Source organism: Caloenas nicobarica, chromosome 4, assembly GCF_036013445.1.
Source record: "Caloenas nicobarica isolate bCalNic1 chromosome 4, bCalNic1.hap1, whole genome shotgun sequence".
Taxonomy (NCBI): domain Eukaryota; kingdom Metazoa; phylum Chordata; class Aves; order Columbiformes; family Columbidae; genus Caloenas; species Caloenas nicobarica.
The window spans coordinates 45,431,550-45,458,458 of NC_088248.1; the positions used below are offsets into that span (position 1 = coordinate 45,431,550).

Here is a 26,909-nt window from a genome sequence, read left to right on the forward strand (position 1 = left end):
CAACATTCTTTTCATACTAAATCCAAAACACAGCACTATACCAGCTACTAGGAAGAAAATTAACTCTATCCCAGCTGAAACTGGGACAGTAGCATAAGTCATGACTTAACAAAATGGATGCTTGGGGGCTGCAGGCTACTCCCAGATGCAGAACTAACATTTAATTAAGGGCTCAGAACTCTTGGGAAGTTGAGGAGGGGGAAACAGTGTAGGGAGATTGCTCTTTGAGCTATCAGTGTGACAAGCAATATGGGGATTTAAGTTTGTATTGTGCATGTTTTTGTTTTCTGTGTATTACTGACAGGGTTGGGAGAGAAATCTCAGTTCTTAATTTTCTTGGCTCATGTGGATAACTTTGTACGTAGAGGATATATAACTGTTGTATTTTTTGTGATTGCTAAGTATCTTATCACACTACATATTGTAAAAATAAAAGATGCTGCCACCACGAACTGATCAAGATCAGGTTGATGCAAAGGGAATTTAATTTAAGCACTTGAGATTTAACTTGGTTAATCCTATAGATGCATCTAAGTTGTCAGGATAGCTACTAACACCTCCCACAGTTCTTGTTTTTCTCTTATAATTCTGTTTGCCACCCACAAACCAGGAATACCAAGAACTACTTACCACACTCAGCCTCTGGAAAGGAGTATCAAGAGGATTAGTACGAAGTTGTAGAGGTTTGTTGAAATGGGAGCAGCTGCATGAAAGTACTGAGAACGAAATAGTCACAAAAAACTGAGGTCTGAGCACATTGTTAAAGTGAGCTCGTGGGTAGCACCAGGTCTAAAGCTCACCATTGCTTTCAAGCTTCAGTGCAGGGAGTTTGGGTTTCCTGTTAATGACTGAGTATCACCCAGACACCGCAATAAGCATTAGGACCTCCTGGTGCTGATGTGGTCATACCACAGCTTGTAAGCCATTCATACATTCTGTGGGTCTGTTATCAACGTGATCTATCAAATACTTTTTCCTGAAAGAGATAACTGTGACATGTATACGTGGTATGGTTATCCTCACAGTAACGCTGGGTAGAGCGATTTATTAAACTTGCTGATGTGTCTTGATAAAAATGGCAGTTGTGGAAATGGTGGTGTTGGCTTTGTCCTTGTTTTCTGTTGTGCTTTTTGGATTTGGTGTGGTTGTCTTTCAGAGGTTTGGTTGGTTTTCGTTGTTTGGTTGGTTTTGTTTTGGGTTTTTTTAGTAGGTGCTTTTTTCAGATGTATTTATGATGCTGGCTTGTAAGGGTATAAAGTTGTTTCTTTTATTTCTTAGAAAGTTCAAGCAGTTTTCATTCTGCTGCATTGTTAAGAAGCCTAGAGATCTGAGGGCGATGCAGGTGAAGAGGTGCAGGCTGCATATGGTTCTGGTAGTTCTCAGAATCAGTTTAATGAAAGAGCCTGGTGAGTGTTGAATGTACTGATGAAAGTCATTTAGAGTGAGTTGCATGTGCACTTCAGCTCACAATTGCACTGATTGAGCCTTAAGTGTAACTCAGCAAGACACTCTCTTGAAAGAGTAATTAAAGAAATAGCAAGGCCGAAAGGAAAATTTTGTGGTTGGTTTATTTATTTCAAGAGAAAGGACCCTTACAGTTTCCTGTAGAATTGTTGTTAATGTTTTTACAGACTCTCTGGGGTTTTTGGTTGGTTTGTTGTTTTTTTGGGTGGGGGGGATATAATTTATTTGCTTGCTTCCTATTTTCAAAGCAGACAGATTTATCTTGTTCATCATCATCAAGTTCCTGGTCATGCATGTCTCCTAATCAGGGTACTTATTTTGAGGTTTCTTGCCCTTGAACCAGCGGTACTGCCAACCTCAAACCTGCAAAGTCAGAAGTTGCATGGGCATTGTAAACAATAACTTTGGGGTTGGCTTTTAATTTTTTTTTCACCCCTTTAGGATTCATTTTAAAGCTCTTCCATGCCGTCAGGAGGGTTGAGACTATATGAAGACAATACTTCATGTCAGGAGCGTGTACCCAACCACAACTACCAAGAGCTTTTAATACTTCTGACTGTAATGAGTCTGTACAGGGAGTTACCAGATGGTCCTGATTAAAACTTTGGCTTTTTAAAGTAGATCCTAGATAAAAAAAATATACTTCCATGAGGTCCTTGTGTTGGGAAGCTTGGAAGCCCAGTCACAGATGATAGTCCAGTATTACAGAGCTGCAGTGGGTCCTGCATTCCTGAGAAGTGAGGAATTGTTGTTAAAGAGGTCTTGATATTATCTCAGAATTGCTCAGTTTCAGCATGGGAAGGAAATTATTATATTTCTATAATGTTGGTAATGTTTTAACTGCTTGTCTTCAGGGATACCAAAGCAAATCTGTTGCTCCGCTTTCCTTTGTAAAGTGCTGGATGAACTCACAGGTGTGCAGCAGTAAGGGGTAAAGTCTTAGTCCTGGTCACGTTCAGCAGGACACACACCCAGTGATTGCACGAAGCAATTTTGGAGCGGGCGGTAGTTAGAGTAGGTGTCAGTTTGTTCCCAAAGAAAAGCACTGCTTGGAGCAGACGTGGTACAAAGGAACTTGCTTTGGCAGCCCTGCCTATGGGTTTATATTCACAGGCTGCTGCCTGATCTTCCACTGGTTTGGGGGGCAGCTGAAGGAGATCCCTTTGTGTTTTGATGCTATTAAGTAGCATTAGATAATGGCTACAAATGCAGATCAGGCTTAAAGATTTAATAAAATGAAAATTACAGAAAAGAAACTTACACAAGGTTAAGGCTGGCTTTGTAGGAGTGAAGAGGGATATGACCCATAAGCGTGCTGTGTAAAGCATGAGTTTTGTCTGCTGTTTTAAATCACTGAAGTCACCTGCATCTTGATACACCAATATATGTCACTATTACTTCAGTCTTGATTGTTCAAGAAGACACAAATGAATTAAGTTGCCACTTGCCATTATTTTTCTGTTGCCTAAAGCAGATGAGATGAGCCTGGTTTACACAGCTTGGATCATGCCTGTTTTGGAACTGTTTGCTAGAGTATCACATTTATATTAGCTCACTGTACACAGTTGTGCTCAGAATTTATGGATAATTGGCTGGGCTTTCAAAGCTCTCTAAATAAAGATCCGCACACAGCTTTAGTTAAGAGTTTTCTGTGATTAGTAAGTGACCTTTTGTTTGGAAAATCCAGCCACACAGCCCTAATAATGTGTTCAAAATTGGATAGGAAGAGAAATAATGCCTACGTTACTATTTGAGTTATTTAATAGTGCTTAATATCCTTATTGACACTGGGCAGATGTAGCAGCACTCTGCTTTGTGTACATACATATGGATTGCAGTTAAGTTTCTGCTTTTGCTGTTGGTCTCTGCAAAATGAGCAGTGCCTTTACTTATTCTTCATCACATTCTCACAGAGTTGAAGATTTAGGTTTTATATCAAGCCTTAAGAATAGGCATGGTTCGGTAGCTGAGCAGTGGTGTTAATACTTCTGTGATTGCTCATTGCACCTTTTTTTTAGTGGATATCAGTGAATGGGAAGCCCACGATACAAAAGATGCTGTTTCTTGGGCAGAGCTTTCATTGGCATACGATGTATTTTCCCTGCAAGCTGATCAATGGTTATATTGAGGCAAATAGAACTGTAATGCTTCATGAGTAAATGTAAAGGAAGATACAAGCCTGGATGTCTTGTCTGTTTTACCACTGGCATATTGATTTATTTTGTAGCTGTTAGGTCTCCCCTCAAGCTTCCTCTCCTGCTTTCAGTCTCCCCTTTATTTCTCTTACCCAAACAGCAATGAAAACTGCGAGATTTGTTAACACAACTGTTTGCACTGATATGCAAGGCTTGTTTAGAGTTGAATTTCCTGAAGACTTTGTTTCTCTGTTCTTTTCATAAAAATCTGGTGTGGTTCTGTGAATTCTCTTTTGCTTTTCGGGTCACGTAACAGGTACAGTTTAGCTAGGAAAACAATTGTAAGAACCGCTCCTCTAGAGAGTCATGTCTTCATAGGTAATGGAGGTAACTCCAGAGAAAACCAAAACTCTTCTTGAATGGCAGCTCCACTCCCCCCTTGCGTTCCTGTAGGCAGGAACTTGTTAGATGAATTAGAAGGGTAAGAATCAAATATTTGCCTTCCTGCTTGTTTATTTCTCTTCCATTTTCTGTTTGTGTGCTGTTGAGTGTGTATCAGGGAAGTCCTGGCATATGTCCAACTCAGCCAAGCTGTGTGTATTGGCTGTGGACTGAGAAGAAATTCGTACAATAGGGAGGCAAAGATTAGGAGAAATGAATTCTCCTGCATGAATGATAGTATAGGTGCAGTTAATGCTGCAGGGTGTTTGCAGTCCCAAACAGACTGGCATTCCTCAGGAGACTTGTGGAGAGATACGGAAGGCAAAGACGACTAATCCCAGTTTAGTGAAGTTATGTGTGTGTTATGGCTCTGTTTTGTGCTTTACACATGTTATAAAAGGATAGCTTGATCTAATCATTATGCAGGATGCCCCACAAATAAGGTAAGAGTGTCCAAAAAGGATGGGGGGGGATGGTGTGTGTTCATGGGCAAAAAAGCAATCACCACTTGCTTTTAGTTCTGTCTTGTTAATACACAGTAATCGGTCACTGGGAGAGGTTAGTCTGCTGCTGGCCAGCTGATGTTCAGTGTAAGCCATTCTGTTTGCCAGCATCTCGTGTATGCTCCTGGCTATGTTTCTAAGTGGCTGACTTTGGGCGGACCAGCCTGTCCAGAAGAGGAAGACTTTACTTGTCCAATGAGAGGTGACTGTACATGAACAACCCAGACTTTCTGTCTGCCAGTAGTCTGCCTGGGACATGTCTGGTTTTGGATAAATAATGAATGCCTTCAGGGAGAGCATGTGATGGGGAGCGTTTGATGCAGTGTAGGGAGAAGGCTGTAGGATATGTCTGGACTATGCAAGAGAAATGGAAATGCACTGAGGAAAATAGCTGGGTATTCAGCTGCCAGAGAGAAAAGATCCTATCAGAACAAGATAAACAGCTTTCTGAGCTCCATCAGCTGCACCACCTGCGCTGGTTGATAATGGAAGACTACACATCATCTTCATAAACCACTGCTGCTCAGAAGAACAAACTGTTTACATCCAAGGGACACGCTTTGAAATTTGTTTGGTTTGTAACAATTTAAACCCTCTCCATGATCCATATTTGAAAACAAAACACTTGATTTGGGGTTGAATAAGAGGCTTCAGTCAAATCAGAACCAAATGTCATCTTTACATTCCTGTTGTTCTGAAAATTGATTAAAAAACTGTTGGCGTCACCTTGAGACAAATTACTTGTGGTGTTAGAACAGAATTAGAGCTATCAGAGTATTGTTACTATTCCAACATATTTGCTTTCTCCTTGGACTGACTGGCAAAAATCAGTAGTTACACAATGCTGCCTGTCACTAGCAGCCATATAGTGGTGTGTAACTGAAGACTTTTGGATTTGACTGGATACAGTTCTTGGTCACTTTTTTCCATGTACAGAGGCAATGGGCTTGGAGCAGCTCTGTGAGTTAGTTGACTCTAACCAGAACAGCAGCGTCTGGCTCTGGGAAGGAAGCAAACGTTAGAGACTACGGGAGGAGGCACTGGTGTGAGATGTGACATCTGAGCCTTTGTAACACCGCAGAGCCTTCTGCTGCCGACCAGTCCTGGCTGCCTTTGGAGATCACCATGGTGCCTCTTGGGTGACACTGTGTCTGTCTCGCTGTAACCACTGGCATGGTCACCTTGCTGTTAAACTGTACATCTGTGACTGGAGCACATTGCTCTGAACGAACTGCCAGGGCACCTTGTCTCTGCTTCTACAGCTGTTTTTGTATAAAGAAAAGGCGCTGCTGTGGCCTGTACTAAGGACTTCCTTTGGCACGTCCAGTCAAACGTGTTCTGAGAAGTTCAGAAAACCACTGGCACCTATGAGGAAACGAACTGGTCGGTATTTGGTGCAAAATCAAGGTGAGGGACGTTTGCTGCCTGTTTCTTTCAGAGCTGTGATCAGAAGAGCTGTTTGTGGGGAGTCTGCAAACCCCACAGCCGGTGCTGTCGTGGCCCATCCAGCTGCACGTTGCTGTGCCTGGTCAGTGGTGCTCAGCGCCCACCCACTGCTTCATGCTGCAGCAGAGGCACAACCACCCCATCACTGTTAGTTCTGAAAGACTCTGTCTTGCCCTTTTCCCAAAATGCACCTATCGTGAGTGCGAGGAGCAGGGAGGACCTATTTGCGATGGCAGGAAAAGGAGTATGTTAGTATAATACATTACTATAAAGTATAGCACAGCACGCTATACCTGTGCGAACTCCAGGCCTGATGTACTTTCTGTAAGTTAAGATCCTAATTCTTTCACCAAGTCCAAATTGAAACCAGCAAGAAATTTTGCATTTCCTCCATCCATTAGTATCCAGCTTGCACAACCCTTAGCAGATGGTAGTGAATGCCTTCCCCAGCAGGCTGAGAGTGATTTCTGGCTGAGAATATTCTCATGCTCCTTCTTGAAGCTGGACCAGAATTAGCCAAAGGAAAGGATCTGACTCCACCGAAGGCAGGCAAGATGAACTCTGAAGCAATTACGATGATGGAGGAAAACTGTGACTTTGTTCTTTAGTTATTTTTTTTTTTAATCTGTGGTGATTTTTTAGTATAAAACATGAGCATATTCTAGCTTCATCCTGCCGATCAGAGGACTTAGCTTGAGGCAAGTTCTCTAGTCTCTTCTCTGAATGGCTCTGTGATCTCTGCATGCCTGAGATGCTCATATCCAAGCGAATGTTGTTATTTGATTTGGCTGAGAGGTGACTCACCGAATGTGTGATTTGGCTGAGAAGTGACTTGGATGGGACTTGGAAGATGCAGGTTCAGGCCTATGAGACTGAGCAGAGCTTAAAGTCCAGGGCCTCTCATCCCCTCTGGGGTGAGTGTGCTGCCCACACGGGTATTGCCCCAAAGGTGGGGTTGCGCACACACATACTGAGCCCCTACAGTTTATGCTTTACAGTTTCATGCTTTATATACCCCACTGGTAACAAAATGGGCGGTTCTCATTTCTCAAACTCCTGAGGGTACTTGTCTTGCCAAGTTTCTTTGCCATTTGGGAGTCAATTCACCTTTCTCTGTTTGCTGTCACGATTCCACCCTTTTTCTAAATCTGTGAGTGGTGGTTTGGTTTTTTTTTAATCTTTTTCTAAATTCATTTTCCACTTACAGTGTAGATGGCTGATAATGCCAAGTCTGTTACTATATAGGTATCTTGCACAGACCAATTTGATGTAGCCTGCAGGTGGCAAGTTGAAAACTGCTGTTCTAGGAGAAGTCAGGTCAAACAGGCCAGTTATTTACTGGGAGATTTATTTGCCAGTAACTAAGGAAAGATGGTAACTTCAGTATCGAACAGGTAGACCTGTTTCTCAAACGGGTTATGATCCCAAATCCTCTGCTTAAAGGTTCAGGTACGTAATTAGTTTGTTCTACGATAATGTATTTGCTTCTTGAGTTTGATTGTTCTGAAAAACTGGACAAGATTTCACTGTAAGTTCAGTAATGAAACAACTAGGTTGTTTATTCAGAGAAACTTTTTTCCTCCCAGTTGCCGGGCTCTCTCTATTTGATGCAGTTTTTAAATACTGTATTTCTATTTTGGCAGGTGAAGGCATTGACAGGACAAAGGAATTTGGAAATGTGTCTTAACATCATTATGAAAAATTAGCAGGATTTGAAAAATGTACATGGTTTAAAGTGTTTATTTACTGAAGTTGCTTACCTGATAATGGCTTTTGGCTATTTTCTCAATTAATGACTAATTATGATAGAAGCGGTATGTAAATTCTCTCTCTTTTTTCCTTCTTTTCTTTCTTCCCCAACTCCCCTGCACCCCCCACCTTAGGCAGGAAGATCCACCGAGACCTTTTTTGCTGCACCCATGCTTGAGGAGCTCTGACGAAGAAGTAAGATTCCTGCAAAAATGTTCCCAAATTCTGGTGTATTGTCTCCTACCCTCAAAGGATGTCCAGTCTGTCAGCTTGCGCATAGTCCTTGCAGAAATACTTGCAACAAAAGGTAGATCAAAGATCAGAGATGATTAACCATTTGCATCTGTACAATATTAGTGATTACAGACTTCGTTATGTGTGTCTTGATGCTCTGTTTTTAAATTCTGAAATTTAATTTCTGTGATAACCAGTAATGCACTTCATATTCTCAAAATAAAGCATATACTTACTTGATTTTCCTAACTTGATGCCAGGCTATTGAGCACCTTTCAGGATAAACCATGATTTTTTCATTCAATTCTTCCACTTTTTCATAGAAGAACACTTTCCCAGTCTTCCATGGCATTATTCTTAGTGACTATGTGAATAATTCTGTCCTTTTGTGTTTTATTCAGTTACATGGAATCCATAGACTTAAGGATGTGGTTATAACTGAATCATGATAACAGATTTAATTCATTTTTTTAGACTTCAATTTATCTAGTGTGCTTTTTTAATTGAGGGCTTTCTGTTTTGCTTTTTATATTATCAGCTACGCTTAAATCTGATTATAAAACACTAGTAATTTCTTATGTCAGTGAAGTCAAATTCCGAAGTCATGAAGTCTCAAGTATATTATGTGATTCAGTTTACTTTTCATTTATAGTGGCTGTAATGCCATAGCCTTCAAGGCACATAGCAGAAAGAATAAAAACACTTGGAATTTTCCAAATAGAGCTCAGTTTTGTTGATGTACATCAATTTGTGTGATAGAATAAACAAACAGAAGGTACATGCAATCTCAAATGTACTATGTGGTCCAGAAGACTGATTTTGGATTTTTGTCAACTTGCATGTTTAGTTTTGCATTTTATCTGCATTTTTCTTTTGAAGGACAGCAGTTATACTTCAGCATAAGAATTTTGTTTTAAAATATTTTTCCTCTCCAGTACTGAAACCAGTGGTGGAACTGCTGAGTGATCCAGATTATATTAACCGAATGCTCCTCAGCCAGCTGGAGTACAGAGAACAGATGAATGAGCAACAGAAGAAAGACTACACATATGCTCCATCTTATGAGGACTTCATCAAGCTCATTAACAGCAGCTCCGATGTTGAGTTCCTGAAACAACTGAGGTATTTAATGTTCCTCTGTAGCTCATTCAAAACTAAACATGCTTCTTTTGCCAGCCCATTACTGAGATTTGAATGAATTATGATTTTTCTTTTTAAATTCAATTTTATGTTGATTTTTCTTTTGGTGAAGCAGAGGCAGTAAGGTTGATAAGCCAGAAGATTCATTAAATCTCTAATATAGTCAGTTTTTTAGTTGAATGGCAGAAAACGTTAACAAATTCAGCTTAGTAGTATGCTGGAGATGACTGTATTGTTGGAAGGCATACTGGACCTTTCTTTACAGCTTGCCTCTGTGGAGTTAGATGAAATAATATGTTGAATTTCCACTAGTGTGTGGTTATCTCCATTGTCTTTATGAAGCATGGAGGGCCATGGTGGTGTGGTGACTGTGAACTGCAGTGACCCTGTAGACATTGGGTGTTCAGAGTAGCTTGCTATGATTCTGTGACACAGAAATAGGGGGTTGAATTCCAGCACATTTTACCACTGGAGCAGAGGTTTTCCAGGACTGTTGCAGGGAGGTGCTTCCCAGTTGCATCCTTCTTAAACATGTAAATGAACTCAGAAGAATTCCTTAAAGAGCAGAAGAAAGCACCGAGCTCCTACATATTTGTTTGATGGTCCTGTTTTCCAGTGCAAATAGCACCTGCTCACTTTCATTCTAATTCCCCACCTCACAAAAATCTCTTATCTTTTTCCTTCCATCTTTCATCATAACCTAAGATGCTGCTTGCATCTCAAGCCCGCTTGCCCAAGTACAAGGTGTTTCTGTTTGACCTCTTTTATAGCTGAGCTGTTTAGCCTCTGATTTCTGATGTAAGGGAAAGGATAAGAAACAAGTGACTGGGAAGCAGGGAGCAGAGATACTACTGTCGTAGGCTCTCCCTAGATGTCTGTGAATTGCTTTCGTTGAGAACACCAAAGCTTTGGAGGACTTTTGAAGCCATTTCCAGAGTGTTTGCCCTAACCTGTTTACCACTAAGCAGAACAGGTATTTTTTTCCTCTTCTCTGACTCCCTTCAATTGCTGCTGCAGGTCAGCTTTCTCTCTTCCTGGGTGGCTGCAGCAACATCTGAAAGACACGACCATGTCGATCCCACTTCGTGCTCTCTGTGTGATCTGTTGTGACCCAGACCTTCTGTTAGAGTTGGCTTGATCAGCCCAAGTGGTGGTTTACAGAGAGGGAGTATGTGGGTTGCATAACTAACTTCTTACTTTCTCTTGTTCTTCTCTTTGATTCTGAAACCACTTGCATTTCTGAGATGGGAAAATGCTTTCAGGTGATGGTGAAATGATTTTGTTGCTTGGCTACTTATTGTTCATCTGCTGTATAATTTGCTCTTTACTCTGGGCCAGTGTGCCTTTCCTGAGAGCAGAAATTAGTCTCTATTAGACTCCATCTAAAACCTAATTGACATCATATTTATTAGCATAATCACACTAATGGATCTGCTTCTTTCAAAAGAAAGCCAAGTCTTCTTTTGTTGTTGTTCAGGCACATTAGTGCTCAATGTGCTCTCTTTTTAGCTGATAGGTCACTTTAAATTGTGTTCTTTAACATCAGATAGCAAATTTGCTTTATGAAATATGTGGTTTTGGCTGCACTTAGGTTTTTCCGTTCTAGCCTGTGGAGTCCCACTACCATTATCTTGAAATGTGTTCCTCTACACCCTGTGTAATGTTGATCAGTCTGAGCTGATCAGTGTTTGAATGGAAAATGTCTGAGAAAATGTATCTTCTTTTCAAAGAGAAATAGTGTTTGGCTCTTTACAAGCAGAGAAAGGAAGAACGCTGTCTCCAAAATCAGTCTCTGGGAAGATGGTTAAAGAGCGTTCCCCTGCGGGAGGAGGGATTCCTGTTCTGGTTGGTCTCCAGTGCTACAGGAGCACCTAGAGGGAGATGGGCCAACCTGTGGTTGTCTCCAAGTTTCGTACTAGGAAAAGTTTACAGATTTATGTCAAGGAAACCAAACAGTGGTCCCTACATGGATGGAAAAAAAGGGTGATATTTTAGGTGAGCAAACTAAATGGTATTTCAGGTTGTAATTCACAACAGTCAAACACGGGAAAAATCTATAAAGGAGGAATTAAAGAGAAAGGAAGACACAAATAAGTCGTTGTGCAGTTATCACTCAGAAACACGATTAGAGTATGTTGGAGTGATGGGACTGGGGAGAATGCTCCCAGTTCTCTTCCTACAACAAATAAATTACTGGCAACATGTACTTGAACAGGTTTCCCAGGTAGATGCTATTCAGGGTAATATTCTATCTGTCAAAAATTCCTCTTCTTGATTTTATTTGGAAATCATTTTTCAGTACTCGTTCTAAGCCAGTGCCAGACATTAATGAACTGTAAGCATCCTCCTATTACTCCTTATGTTGCCACGTATCATCTTGGTAAAGAGCAGATATAAGTAGTAACAATTTTCTGTGTAGGCTTAGCTTTGAGGGAAATTTATCCCAAGGCACTACAGTTGATGGAAAATGAATTTCTTTTAAAATATCCCTGCCATGCTTTATCTTTGCAGATTAATTACTATCTATTATACTAGGATTTTCTAAATCTTATTTCTCTCCTTGCTTAGAAGCATTACCTTAAGAAGAAATACCACATTGATTTTCTGCATTGCTTTTATGGATTTTATTTTTAGCACTTATTTGAATGATGCAGGAACTACTTATTAATTTTGGAGATACTTTTGAGTGTACATTTCATTAATATAGTGGGCCTCAAACATGTGGTCACTTTATCTATTACAAGAATTTCTCTATATTTTTTTGTGGAAACATCCCTTTAATTTTTAAAAGGAACATTTGGGGAGCTGATGTTTCTTTTCATAAAAAGTCATTTGCTGATTTTTGAGGAGTTATTTTGTCGGGTTTTTTTCTCCTTTTTTCCTTCCATAGCTTTGTGTTCTGAAAATTTGGATTTGTTTGGGGGGAAAAAAAAACCCAAACCAACAAAGCTTGCAGAGAAGGGACCATTGTATGGCTATCTACAAACATCCTTCAAAGTCACTCTTTATAATGTTTATCTTTATTGTTGCTTGTCATGAAGGGGGAGGCAGAGTTTTGTTCCTGTTTTATCAAGTCTCCACAAAATGTGTTGTCCCTATTTCTTTGAAGAAGAAAAAGTTAGGCGGTGAAATTTCACCTTAATTTCCCCTCAGATTTAAGGTAGTGTGAATAAATTGGAAATCTGCTACAAATAAGGAAGAAAAGATGAATTCTTCCACAATGGATGTAAAATAAATTGGCTTGCTCTGTCAGAAGAAGACTAAAGATAAAGGACATGATGAGTTAAAAAATAGTGATAATGAAATAAACTTCTGGATACTTTCCATTCCGCTTTCAAGATCACATTATCCTGGTATTTATTAGAATAGCAGCAAAGGTCACTACACAATTCATGGTAAGAAGGACCATTATCACTGGCTCTGTGTCATCTTTTACTTAAGAAATGAGGGAAAGGGATGAATATAACAAAGAACAGGAAAGAGGTAAGAGTGGGAAGGTAGAAGTAGTGTGGATGGGAGCCCATGATTAGACCAGTTCATCAAGTACAGTTCACTGCTTGAAAATAAAATTAATATATCACATTTAAAACATCCTTAGATGTTTACTCACCAGCACCTCAGAATATGTAGCAGCTAGAATATTTGGAGCAGACTTTCAGGGAGAAGGGATCACGATCTGGCAACGGAGCCAGGGCTGGTGTTTCTGTGGTGCAGTGATATACGATACCACACTCTCATTGAGGAGTTGCAGCCGGAGCCCCGTGCTTAGGAGGAACAGACTAAATAGCATCTTTGAGGATGTAACTCAGACCATCTCCCTTACTTGAGGTAATGTAATGAGGAATAGAAACAAAGAGGTGCTGTGTTACAGTATTGATAGTGAAAACATGTAAAACCTCGACTGTGAATAAATGGGAGTAAATTTGGAAGGAAAAACCTTGCAAGGTAGAAGTGGCAGCTACCTTCCATGTGCAGTATTTACTTGGTTGTCCGTACCCTGTTTGATAAATTCATAATGCTCACAGTTACCTTACAATGCCTGAGTGAGGTGAATGAATGCTGTTTATAGCGCATTTACAGGTGACACAAGCAAGGCACCCAAAGTCCAAGTGATCTGCCCAGAATCATTTGAGAAGCCTGTGTCTGAGCAGGGAATTAACTGTGGACTTTGGGTCACCAAAATAACCACCCTCACTTACAGGGCTGCTCTTCCTCTGAAGGACTGGGCAAGAACTGTAGGGATGGGTGGAAACCACCAAGATACAGTGATGGCAAAAGGAAACGGGGTTAGAAAAAATAAAGCTTTGCAAATAGATTCTCAGGTTTCAACTTGTTAATTAAAGGAGTTGGGTAGAATAAAGGTTACAGGAGAATTGCGCGTGTATGCTATGTGTGTAAAACTGTATGTCTATACAAGAAGCAGAGACAATCAAAATCCTAAGAGAATTATAGTAGGCAAGAGGAATGGGGTGAATTGAATAATTTTGATGAAAGAAGTGTACGTGGAAGAAAGAATGTATTTTAAGGATCATAGACAGTTGCTTAAACAGAGAATAAGGAGTCATGGAAATAGCAGACTTGCCAGGAGGCTTCAGCCTTCATCTAGGATCAATAGCTGCCAAAGTAAATGCAGAGAGTGGGGTTTCAGGGTTTATGATGAGAACTTTGATGTTTATGAAAGATTTAACTGGGAGTAATTTTCTTTGCTCAGTGCTTAGTGTCTGATAGTTACTTAAAATTCAGGTTACTAACTGCATTAGCTGTCTTCCATTACGTGTAGTATAGTTCTGGGTGAGAAACAGTTTTTAATTATTCCTAGAATGTTTTAATTATTTTAGTTTAATACTGTTTTTCTTCTTCTCTTAAGTTTATATGCTCCATGTATGTATTGAGTGCATTCGCTTAGAAGAACCTTACAGACAGCTCTTTGCTTTTGAACCGAACTCCCATGATGGTTTCCTACAGATAACTTATATTCATTTAAGAGCATGACTTTACATTGTGTTCACTGAATATTATTAACTGACTATGCAGTGTCAGCAGTTGAGAGAAGGGGTGGTATTATTTTTGGTTGGATGTTTTCCTTTTGTTTCAGTATAAACTTTTTTTTTCCTACTCCATATGCACACTACTCCTTAGGTAGCAGATATACTGAGAAATTATTCTGTTTCCAGGTGACGACAAGGTGGAAGTGTTTTCATTTTTGTTAATTCTTAAGTGTGCTGTATGAAGAATACATTGTAAAAAAATTAATAGAATTTTTTTTTTTCTTTCCTCCTTCTTCACCCTTACCCCCTACTGTTTTTAAAACTAGGTATCAGATTGTAGTGGAAATAGTTCAGGCAACCACAATCAGCAATATTCCCCAAGTGAAGAGGCAGAAAGGTAAGATTCCATTTTGTTAAGTCACATCTGTTGTTTTCGTTTTGAAAAGCTGTTTGAACTTCTGATATACATATGCAATCAGTGTGTGTGGGATTTTTAGACAGATTTTAGGAATGCTATGTTTTTAGTATTTCAGTTTTGTATCATTTGTCTGATTCTTCCAGAAACTCCCATGGTGCGATTATCCCCCCACCTCATCTTCATCTAAGCTGATGGATCATGAGAAAGGTCATATCTATGATGCATTCATTTTCAGAACTTGCAACTAGGATTTTTGGCATTACAAATTCGCATGCTGAGAATCTCACTTCCTCTGTCTTTTTCATGCAATCTATTCTTTAAAGTCTCAGTCTGTTCTCCTTTCAAAACACAGAAGAGGGAATGATACAGCATAATTGTCAGTCAGACTTTATTTTGACTCTTCATTGTATTATGTTTTTGTGTTGTAATACAGAGTGCTCTTAAATCCTTCTGCAATGTTTTGGCAGCATCTGCCTTTTAAAATGCACATGCATCTTGCATTTGTACTTAAAGTTGTTATATATACTGCTTTTTATGGTTCTCAAAATGTATCAAAACTGTGGTACATCTTCAGGAGATTATATTGATTGCAAAATTACGGACCAAATTTTTGCTTGGACAGGTATACTTAAGGTATACCAAAGCACAATAAAAAGCACTGGACAATATAAGTTAATTTGTTTGTAAACAAATGAATCTAAAAGATCTTGCTCTTAGCTTATAATGTAATCTCTATCTGTCAGGATAAAAAAAAAATCATTTTCTTGCTCCTTGTATCACAAAGTAAAGCTTCTAAAAGTGATTCAAGCGTAATGAATAATCCAGAAACAGGAAATAAACATGGTACGAGAGTGGTGGGTGGGGGGAAAGCTTTGGTCACTCTGAAGAGTTTGGGCTCCATGCTCAGGTTTCTGAAAGTATAAGATTGTCAGCACTGATATGCCTTTTATGTTCTAAAGTAGAGCTAGATGTGCCTTCCCATAGGATCACTTACTTGTGTCAAAGCAAGGCAAAAGGAGAGGAAGGCATTGGTTTTTGCTCGAGTGTACATTACAGAAAGATATTAATATTTCTCAGATGAAAGTTAATTTAATGGAAAGTGTGCTTCATCAAGTAATAAAAAGAGAACAGGGAAGTTAACTCTGAGTACATTACACGTTACAAAAAAATCAGTCTTGCTAAGCCTGTATTTCCATTTATGTTTCCATTGGTTTTTGTTGCAACAAGAATTGATTTGGGGAAGATTTTTGTACGGTTTAGGTTCCTACAACTAATTACTGTCTCGATCTCCTCTGTCTCACTTGAGTTTATCTCATTAACTATCTACTCACTGTTCTAAACCCTGAACACAAGATGTTTTTCTGAAGCTACAAGTACCTGGTACTGCAGAATAGAAATAAAAAGATTCCTGCTATTTATTCTGCCGAAATAGATATGATTCCCCTTATTCTGTGGTGAAGTTGGTTCTGCATTTTTATGGGCGCTTGACTTCACCTGTATTAAAAACCAGAAATTCCACTAGTTGGTGCAATGAGTTTTTGTGTTCAGGTGTTGACTTTTATTATTAGTTTAGTCCTATCTCAAACTCGTATGTCATTTAAGACTTGATTACCACTGCTGGCTATAGTAGCCAGTGGGGCTATTTTGGCTAAACCTTTTATTTATTAAATAGCCAATGGTTATTCACACTGTGCCTGGAGAAAAAGGTGACATTTTTTGCTTGATACACATGGAACAGTATGTCCAACAGAGGCATACAATATGATCTTATTCACACAAACGTAAGGCAGATTTGTAACCTGAGTTATTCTGCTCAGGTTTTTATCTACCAAAGTTTCTCAGGCTCAGCCTGTTTACAGTAAACTTTAGGAGTGCTATCAAAACTGTAGAGGGTTAAAATCTAGTTCTGAAGCCTTTTTTGGCGTCTTGTTTTTCCTGAAGTAGGTGGAGATGTTTTTCCGAGTGTGGTAATGAATCTAACATGTTCCTGAATTTTAGAAAGAAAAGTTTAAGGAAAAACCTGCACTACCTTCCTTAAAACAAAGCCGACAAAAAATCCAGCACAGCTCACTGCTGATACAAAGATTGCTGATCTCTTGTAGAACAGACCACCACATTACTTACATCACCTTTTGATGTTTCCCTTTCTGCTTGCCACAGCATACTGCTACGCCTACAACAGTTGGATTTCATGGTGAATAACTGAATGTAAGCTTTATGTAAAATGGAAGTGTGTCTGCACAATCTCATTCTTTCTCTTTTTAACCTGTTCCCCTAATACCTGTTGCATACCTGTAATAATGTGTGTGAGCATGGGTGTTTGGTGTATAGGACAGTCTCCCTGTCCCTGCTGGTACGTGAGCTCTTGTCTTTTGTCTCAGGAGCACCTCTTACCTTAAATTCCAACCTGGCAAGACATCATCTTACTGGTAGCAATTTCCTTTTTCCCATGGCAAAGTTGGGTCCTGAAAATGTAAGTGCTGTTTTAGTGCCTGGGTATTCAGCTGGAGCTGCTGAACCTTGGCCAGCCAGCAGTCTGTCGAGCCTGATATCCACTCTCAGACTATAAGGGTAGAGCAAGTGTAGAATAATATGTACATTAATATGGTCTCAGCTGTCATCAGTTTGAGGCATGGGAGCTTCCTGAGGCAGCGTTTTCAATAGAAAGAGGCACAACAACAAACGTGAGGAGCACTTAGTACAGCAGGAGCGGCCAACACTCTGCAGCAGTGGGTGCTTAGCTACAATCTAAGCAAAGTAAGTGTTGTGCAAGTACGTGACTAGCCATAAGTATGTCTGAGCAGGGTTGTGTACCTTCGCTATTGGTTGAGGAGACATAAGTCTGTAAAACTGATTTAGTTTATAAAAAGATGAGGTGTCTGTTACTAAAGGATGAACAGCCCAAGGACCAGGTTTCAGACTGATGACTTGGTGTATGAGCTACAGTTGGCTGACTTCTTTTACTATTTTATCTGGTGAAACCAAAATACACATTTTTAATGTTGATGCCCAGAGAGGCTGGAGTGGAAGGCCTGTCCCTTAGCAAGCATGCTGTTCTTTACCCTTGATTTAACTAGTGTTGGTGCCACCTATTGGCAAAATATTTAGCTGTTAAGGCCCTCTAATGAAAGTAAGAAAGTACATTAAAGTACTTCTAAACATCATTGTATTAAACCCTCTGTCATAAAAAATGTCATGCTATAGGGTCTTTTTTCTTTTCAGATTTCTATCACTTGAATCTTCTGGCATGTGAGCATAGGAGAGCAAACAAAAACATAGAAGCATCTGATTCATGTTAAGCAGTAAGTTTTGCATTTGACTCACCGAGAGTCAAATGTCTTAAAAGGTTGAGACACAAAATAATTTGAGAGATCTACAGTATGATGCCTGTTGTGGGTGGATAATGTAACTTCTGCGGCCAGGAGAATTGCTTTTGGTCATTGCTAAAGCTGAACAAGAAACCTAATGTAGCATGAGGGTTTTCAGAGGTGTTGATGGTTTATTTCAGAGCAGTACAGGCCACTGTAAATAGAAGCTCTTATCTTGCATGCTGACATTACACTGCTTCCCTCATTTGCACAGAAGTGCTGAGTCTGATGTGTACATGTGTCTGTGTTACTTCTCCAAACCGTGTCCTCCTATGTATCCTCTTCCAAAACAGACTGGCTCACTCCAGCAGTGACTGTAGGAGGAGGCTTGGTTTGGTGGTTTGTGTTGTTTATGGGGGTTTTCTTTCTTTGTTTGTTTGGGTTTTTTTAGCTCATACCTGGTTGGAAGAATCACATTTTTCTATATCCCTGACTGTAAACTTCTCTCCTCATCTTGCACTTCGATAAAGATTCCTTGGAATTACTGAACCAGATTTGAGCTAAATTTTAGGTAGTTTAGGGTTGGTGGTTTTTTGTGGGGTTTTTTTTGTTGTTGTTGGTTTGGTTTGGTTTTTTTACAAAATCTATGTGTTAAAGATTTTGAAGGACCGGAAATGCTTATCTGAAAATGTTTGCTGCATTTTGATCTAGTAAAGCTGTTTGTAGGAGGACAAATATGCAGATCAGGCATTGTAGCATAAGTGAGAGAGGACCTGAGTTTCTAGAAGCAAGAGTAGATCTTAATTTTTCTAATGAAAAGGCTTCAAAAAACAATCATGAAATAGAAACAAAAGTAAGTTGTCATGTTGATATATGTGCTGTAATATGAATAAGAAACTGTTTAAATACACTAGCTCTAATTTTAACAGAAACATTTTTGTTTCTTCTCTTACTGATACTATATTACAGGATCCTACAAGAATTTGAGCAAGGATCTATTTTTACTAGCTGCTGTTCAGAATAAATACAAAACCACATGAAGGCATGTGCCTTGTCTTAGGGTAAAACAGGGCAAATCTGTCAACAGATTTTTTTTTTTTCCCCAACACTTTTGTTTGATTTATCTTCTGCTTTTCTGTGCCTTCTTACCTTATACGTGACTTCACAGCGTGACCAGAAACCACCCTTCAAGGACGGGATGGGACCTTTTTTCAGATACCACATTGTAATCGAGCCCAGGGCATCCCTGTTGAGAAAACCGCTCCTTGTCAAGCAGGGATTGCAAGACAGATGGAATAAGCAGCCATTTCTGTATGAGGAGATCTACTGTGTTGCAGCAGAAGATTTTTCCTGCTGAGCGTTCTCCCCTGTGCATCTAGATATTTGCTTTTATAAGCGGAGCTGCCGAGTGGTACAGAAGCAGAAGTGTCTGTGGGCAGGCTTTTTAGGTACTGTGGTTCCAAAAGAGGCTTGAGTGTTCCGCTGTAAAAAGGGACATTTCTTTTAGAAACTGGGGCTCCAAGCTAACTTAAGTGTGTGGGTTGCGATGTGTGGGTTTTGTCAAGATGACAGTTCAGAGTGAAGTAAAATGGATATTTCTGCATTCCAGTACATTACAGGTGCTGTCTAATTTAATTTTAACAAACTATATTATGATTCCTCCCCCTCCGTCCTCCACACACGGATAAACACACATAGACAATTATTTTTGCATGGCTTTTTGGCGAGGCTTAAAGAGCTACTGTTGCACTTGCAGGTTGTGCTCAGGCAGTACGCGTGGAGGGAATCCTCGTGGATGAAGGTGAAGGTTGCTGTGACCCTGATTGGCGTAGGCTCATTTGTTTTGATTTGTGATTTTTTTTTTTTTTTTTTTTTTTCGGTTCCATAGAGGAAGGTTGCCTTTGTCCTCCTGAGATCCTTTGTGTGCTGATGATGGTAATGTGTCTTGTCCACAGTTGGTTTGGGGAGATTCCCAGCAGTGAAAGGGGAAGGGCAGAAGCTGACTCGTCAGACAGAAGTGATCAAGGGGAACACAGGGACCTACAGACAGAGGCTATATGTGGTGGATGTTATTTTACTCTATATAGTACATACTTGCTGCCATGCTCAAATTTACTGTACTGCCACTTTGCGTTTTGTTTTGCTCAGCCGTGGCTGTGACATGGGGGGCTGTATTGCACTATGTGTTGCTAATAATCAGTGCCCAAATTCTCCCATGATCTCCATTTAAGTCCCTTCCCCCAGATGTGTTTCCCTGGAGTGTTTGGAATTTGGCACTTTTTTTCACTTGTTCACTTGTCTGACCACAGAGCTGGTTTTCCCTTTGCTCGTACCATAGGCAGTAGAAGAACAGCGTGTACCGTTCCTCTCAAAGTCTAACCTGCTCTTGCAGAATTGAACAAATACCTTTCCAGGCCTATGTGGGCTCTGAAAATGTGTAATTCAAAGTTTCTGAGAGTTCAAAGAGGGTCTGTATTGATTGATAAATTACATAGAGAAGGTTAGGGTTACTGTTTATATGCAAGTGTTAAATCTGTGTTTGCTACCTAAGTACTTGAGCGCGGTATTAAGTAGGCACTGCAGGTGCTTAACTCGGCTCTCGCAAAAAGTCCTGCAGCAGCCTGTACGTGCTGCCAGGTGTCAGGAGTCTGTAGTTCTTGCAGCTGTGAAGAAGCAAGAACTTGTACTTCCAGTGTTAATCAGGTTTTTGCAATATAACTTTGCAGTTAAGACAAGAAGTCTTTGTTTTATGCTGCTTCTATCAAGAGAAGGAACAACAAGTACTACAATACAATGTAGTTTGTGCTTTAAGCAGTCTTTATGTATTGTATCTGTCTTCATTTACATTATTTTTACATTGTATCATTTGCTGTGGTATGTGGTAATAAAGTTTGTGTGGGGTTTGTTGGCATGACTATTGTTTGCAAGGCCCAGCATTCTGACTGAAACGCAGATGGTGTGAATACATGCTGCAGTTTAATGTATTTAGTGACCGAGTAGCAGAACTACTGAAAAAGACAAGGAAAGAAAATTAGGTCTGAGGAATCCATTCTCAGGTTTTGGTGGGTTCTAGGAGCTGCTTCTGGCATAGTTCAGATCCAGGTGGTTATGCGTAATGCAGAGGAAGATGTGGAAGCTTGGTCGGAAATCACTCTAGATGTGCAAAACGGATGGAGTAGAAAAGATTTGCACAGATACCTTTGCTTTTACAGTTTGCCAAGTTTGAGCTCATTTGAACCATTTGTATTTTAATATTGTCCAGTGCGAGCTGAATTATCTGCAGCTGTGGATGGATAAGCAGAGTTTGAAATTCTGCTTTTGGTACTAATTGCATTTTGATGCCCTTGGGAGGGGTGCACAGTACCCCTCTGGGTTTTGAAGTTCCTCCCTGGCAGTGCATATCTTTTCAAAGTTCATGCAGATAAGGAGAATTATTTTGGAAGAAGTTGCTAAAAGCCCTTTGGCTCCTTTGGAGGTGGAGTCCTTGCTCAGCTGTCCATGGAAACTGTGCATGCAACTCATGTGGGGAGGAGGTGCCAAAGAAGCATCTCTCTTGTTTGGCTGATGTGGAGTGGTTTTGTTCATTTGTTTATAATAATAATATAATCCACAAACTGTAAAGTTGTTACTAGTAAAAAAACACTCCAAAGGGTGCATTTTCTTTTCTTCCGTAGTGATGAAATGATGTCTTACTTAGTAACATATATTTGTTCCTTTTCCCTTTATTGTAGCTTGCTGAATGGTATGTGAATAAAGGCAAACCTTTCTTTTGTAACTTTCTGTTTTATTTAGTTTATGCAGCAATATGAATGTAGTGAACATCTTTGCTGATATTCAGAAATGGCAAAAAAAGCTCTTATATCTCAGTACTTTAGTGGTGATGGAATCGGGCAAGAACAGAATAAAAAGAGTTCTCTTTATAGCTTAAAATACCTTTTCTTGCATGGAGTGGCTCCTTATGGGTCTGAAAAGCTGAGTGAGGCAAATGTTTCGGAAGGATCATTGTTAAGAAAGTAATTAATCACTGGAAGCAGGTGGGATAAAGGGCTCATTAGTCTCTCCCGGAGGCCTGCTGCAATCACAGGGTGATAAGACGTCAGGTAAAATAGACATGCTTGCTTACTTTGAAAACCCTCCAAGAATGCCTTGTTTTTATGAAGAAGGCTACTTCTGTTTTAAGAAGGCTGAATGGTCATTGTGTAGCACTGGTCATGGGCTTTCAAAGTGTGGGTTTTCAGGTATGCATTTTGAGCCCAAAGTATTTAAACTATTGAGAGAATTGAGAACCTTTAAAAATAATCTTAGAGTCAAGTGCAGGAGGGGGAATGTTGGGTTTTAATCGTCACTTTAAACTACTGTCTATGTATTTGTATTAGCTGTAAATGTTTTAAATTGAGGGGAAGAGCTATTTTGTCCTTAAGGTATTTTCCTGCCTTTTGTTTTCTCTTTTCTTTTTCTTTCATTAATACTAGTACCTCTGGTCAGGGAACTGAAACACTAAATTAAATGCTCTGTTGACTTCCCTGTGGAGATAACATGCCAGGAAAACAGATGGCTTTTTTTTTTTCATGGTAAACTCATTTTATCTTTTGCTTCAGTGAGTATAATCTCTGTAGTTCACTGTTACGTGGCAGCTCAGATGCAAATGATACTTTTCCATTACAACACTAACAGTCTTTGAATCAGGAAGGTTCCCTACCAGCATACATGAATACATGCGGTGAATAAAGTGAAATTAAAAATATGAGAAAAGATATTAGGAGAATATCTGTACTCACATTACATGTAGAAATTCAGGGGGCTCCAGGTACCTTCCATTGTCTTCAGTATACAAGTGACAAAACTTACGGTCATGTACAGTAGCTACATGTGCCTTTGAGGGGGAAATAAAAGAACGAAACAGTCCTAAAAGGAGGAGCTACCATAATATATTAGAAATGTGTTTAAAATACCTATTTTAAATCATACTTCCTTTTTTCTGTGTATGCATTCACAAATGTAGCTGTCTGATTGTTTTTTTCCAGCAACTGTTTTGAAAATGGAATGCCATTTTCATCTACATCATTTCACTAGCGTTTGATATTTTGAAAACATATTAGAACAGATCTCTACCATTTATGCCCGAGCAGTCAATTAATCCAGAGCCGAGCACAAACCAGGTACTTTGCTACCGAGCTCTAGCTGCAGCCTGCCAAAGCAAGAGTACTATTATTGAACAAAAAGAAAATAAAACCGGTATGTAAAGTGAATCAGTTGCATCCTGCAGATATAAAACAATAATGATTTCAACACAATAGGGTTTTTTAATCTGCTTTATCTGCTGCTGCTTTTTTTTAGGCCCAGGTAATTAGCTGAAGAGGCTGGAATGTAGAAGACACAAACATTACACCTTTTATTACCAAGTCTTATTGAAATGACTATCATTTTCATGTTATTTCACTATTTAGCAGCACTGTGCCATCTTGATGTGGCATTATAAGATTTTTTAAATTTAATTTTTCTTAGTCATCTGACTTTTTTGAGTGAGCTTTGGTCTATGTTGTTGTCTGGAGGAGATACTGTATCATGTGCTGTTCACGTCAGGCTCAGGAAATGTGGATTTGCAAATGGGATGCATGGGAACTTGTGATGCTGGGCTGGAGGGGTTTTAGTGCAGTCTCTCATGACTCCAGGCAGTCGGTGTTATGTTCAGAGAGGTCCATAAGCTGTCAGCTCCATGTATTATCATACACCATGGCTGTAGGTAACTTCCTAATGCCCTCTGATAGATGTACACCCTGTAGTACAAGTCTTGGGCCTGTGTCTTGCCACAAGCTATGGAAAAAGAGCTGGAGGGGTTAGATTTCACTAGATATTTGAATAAGGATTTTTTTCTGAATCACTGTTGTGGTTTAACCCAGCAGGCAGCTAAACACCACACACACAGACGTTCACTCACTCCCCCTCCTCAGTGCAGTGGGATTGGGTTGAGAAATGGAAAAAAGGTAAACCTCGTGAGTTAAGATAAAGACAGTTTAATAGGACAGAAAGGGAAAATGATAATTATAATAACAATGATAATAATAAAAGAATATCTAAAACAAGTAATGCACAACGCAATTGCTCACCACCCATCAACTGATAACCAGCCAGTTCCCAAGCAGTGGTTCCTGTGTCCAGCTTCCCCAAAATACATACTGAACATGATGTCATAAGGAAGTGAGTATCCCTTTGGCCAGCTGGGATCAGCTGCGTCCCCTCCCGTTGTCTTGTGCGCCTGCCATGGTGTGAGAAGCTGAAAAGTCCTTGACTGCTTAGCAGCAACTAAAACATCAGTCTGTTATCAACATTATTCTCACACTAAATCCAAAACACAGCACTATACTGGCTACTAGGAAAAAACTCTGCCAGCTGAAAACAGGACAACTGTTTTATATAAACCCTTCAGGTATCATTGGAGAATGTTTCAAAATCGTCATTCTCTTTCAAATACAAACTTTCCAGTATCTATGCTTATATGTATAGTTGATTCCCGAATGACTAATGCTTTGATTGGGCAGGTCACACAGGCAACGGTGCGATGATGTTTTAATGTTGTAAAAGACTGTCTCTGGTGTGCTTTATTCTCAGATTCAAAAGGAAAAGAAACCGCGGCAATGAAAGCTGACCTACTGAGGGCTCGCAATGTGAAGAGGTACATTAATCAGCTGACGGTGGCAAAGAAGCAATGTGAGAAGAGAATAAGGCTCCTGGGAGGGCCTGCTTATGATCAGCAGGAAGATGGCATTTCTGATGAAGGCGATGGCCCTCAGAGTCAGAAGGTACAAATCAAATCGCACATACATCCTCTGAAGGTCATTCTAACTGGATCATAATAGCTTCACTGTCATTTATCCCTCCCTTCACCCAGGAGGCAAGTCCAAGTTAATTGCTGCATAGTTTGTTTATCTTGGGAAAAGATCACTGAAGTACCCAAAAAGACACATTGATCACTCAGCTTGGAATATTGCTAAATGTGAAACTTCATAAGGGACTGAGTGGCTCGTAAGCATATGTGATTTTTTCAGACATACTGCATGTAGGGAGTTAACAAGGACATGGTTGTGGCCCTTCTGAAGGCAGCAACTTGCTTTCAATTAAAAGATTGCCAAAATATGTGCGATGTTTCTTTGGCCCTTGTTATATTTACTGTAGGAAATACTTGTGGGGTTTGCACGTACTGAGCTATTCAAAAAGCAAACACTTACTTGTAGAAGGCAGTTGACAAAATTAAGGGTAGTCGCTGAAGAAAAACTCTGGTAAAGCTGTTGACTAATGCTGGTTTTCAACATCAGTGTAGTCTGGAATTGAAAAAACTACCATTGTATTAGCCAGCATCTATAAAATTAAACCATGGGTACTTATCCTTGCTAAACTTTAAGTTTACTGACTTCCTTGTGTGATCTACACTGTCCCCTTTGGGCAAAGCACAATAATTGATATATTTAAATTAGAAAGAAGATTTAATGTTTTTTGTGAAGAGAATTCTTCATTCTTCATGCAGGGATCTTTAATTTTCATGATGTCCTTATAATAATTGTAATTTAATGGCACGTAAGAAAAAGTTGCATGATGGAGAAATCATTCATGCTATTTGTGTTTTGTCCTTCTTGAGTAAGTTCTGAAAGAGAGCAATTCCCTACACCCCACTTGTCCTTAAAGCGTGATTTCAGGTGGTGTGCCACAGATTGTGCCAGGGCAGTCCTGCTCTGTTTCCTAGGGTTGGGTGTAGTGAGAGGTGCCAAGGAGAAAAGGGAAGAGGGAAGCATATGGCAGCACCGCATGAGCCACTGATGCCACTTTCGGTGCCTGCTGAGATGTTACGGACTTTCCAGGGTAGATACATGGTGACATGAGATTGTTCAGGAATGGGATCAAGTAGTGAAGCTGCACTGGAGAGGAACAGGGGTTGATCAGAGATATAATAAAATACGATATGATTGTAATTAAAATCAAAGGAATTCGTAATGTTAATGTTGCATGTTTTATGACCTGATGGATTTTTGGTGGAAGCTGCTGACTTGGGCTTATATCTTGCAAATATACCTGTGAGCAGCTCCATATCGAGTTAATGGTACTATTGGTGGGAATAAAGACTTCTTGCACAGACATTTGTTGTAGTGATGGTGGAAACAACAGGATCTGGGACTGCACAGCTGCTAAGCTTTTGATGTATTTTTATGAGGAAGCCCTAGAACCCATCCACACCCATGTGAGCATAGAAGATAAGAAAGCTGCTTCTCTTTTCTGTTGTCCCCAATTCTGTTCCAGGAAAGAGGTTGAAGAAGGCTGGATGTGGAGATGGTTGATTATTTGGAGCTGCCAATGTTCTCTTCTTACAGATTTAAGAAACAAAAATTGTGTGCTTTGAAATATTTTTTTTTCCTTTCACAGCAGAAGCTAGTTATAAAACAGTCTCGGTTTTCTCTTTGATAAATACATAAAAGTCAGGGGACTCTATAGACTTCGCACATGTTTCACTCACCTCATTATCCTGAATCTGGGTCTCTAGGGAAATCCTGAATATGTGAATTATAATAATTTGTTGATAAACAAACAAACCTCAGCTACTCTCCAAATCTGAATTCTGTTATTAGGTCTCATACTGATTTATACTCTGCCCTGGGTGTTAGATTTGCTTTCGGAGAAAATGCAGTTTGAATTAGTGTAATATATAAAGAGTCTCTTCTAATCTTCTTATGGTCAGTGTGGTTTTAGTCCTTTTTCTTAGGAACTATACCTGCACAGTACTGCAGTAATTAATTGAGTTCTTGTTGTCTGTGTTTATTCAGCAGACCATTTGTTTGATCTGTTAATTAATTGCCTTCCTTGCTGGGAGTCTGGGTTTGGGGGACACCTTGGACGGTAGAGCCATAGAGACCAAGGTGACCTCTCCCTCAAGAAGTGGCAACACGTGCTCTGCTTTGCGAGTGGTTTATTACTTCTGCTATCATTTACAGAGCTGACAGTCCTGGAGATGGTGAAGATCTCTGTTCAAGAGGCTGAAAGAGCGTTTTCTGCTTGTATTTGAAAGAATTTTCCTTGATAAAATAATTGGATAAAAA

General features: G+C 39.7%; 1 protein-coding gene across 2 annotated transcripts in view; it reads left to right on the forward strand.

The window, feature by feature from the left end:
- SNX25 (sorting nexin 25) overlaps window positions 1-26,909 on the forward strand; it is an 86,210-nt gene that overhangs the window by 29,729 nt on the left and 29,572 nt on the right. For both annotated transcript variants that reach the window (XM_065633559.1, XM_065633560.1), the window contains exons 4-7: window positions 7,873-8,045; window positions 8,908-9,094; window positions 14,427-14,497; window positions 24,436-24,626. In XM_065633559.1, the coding sequence (XP_065489631.1) occupies window positions 7,873-8,045; window positions 8,908-9,094; window positions 14,427-14,497; window positions 24,436-24,626 (622 nt within the window). The remainder of the gene's footprint in view (window positions 1-7,872; window positions 8,046-8,907; window positions 9,095-14,426; window positions 14,498-24,435; window positions 24,627-26,909) is intronic.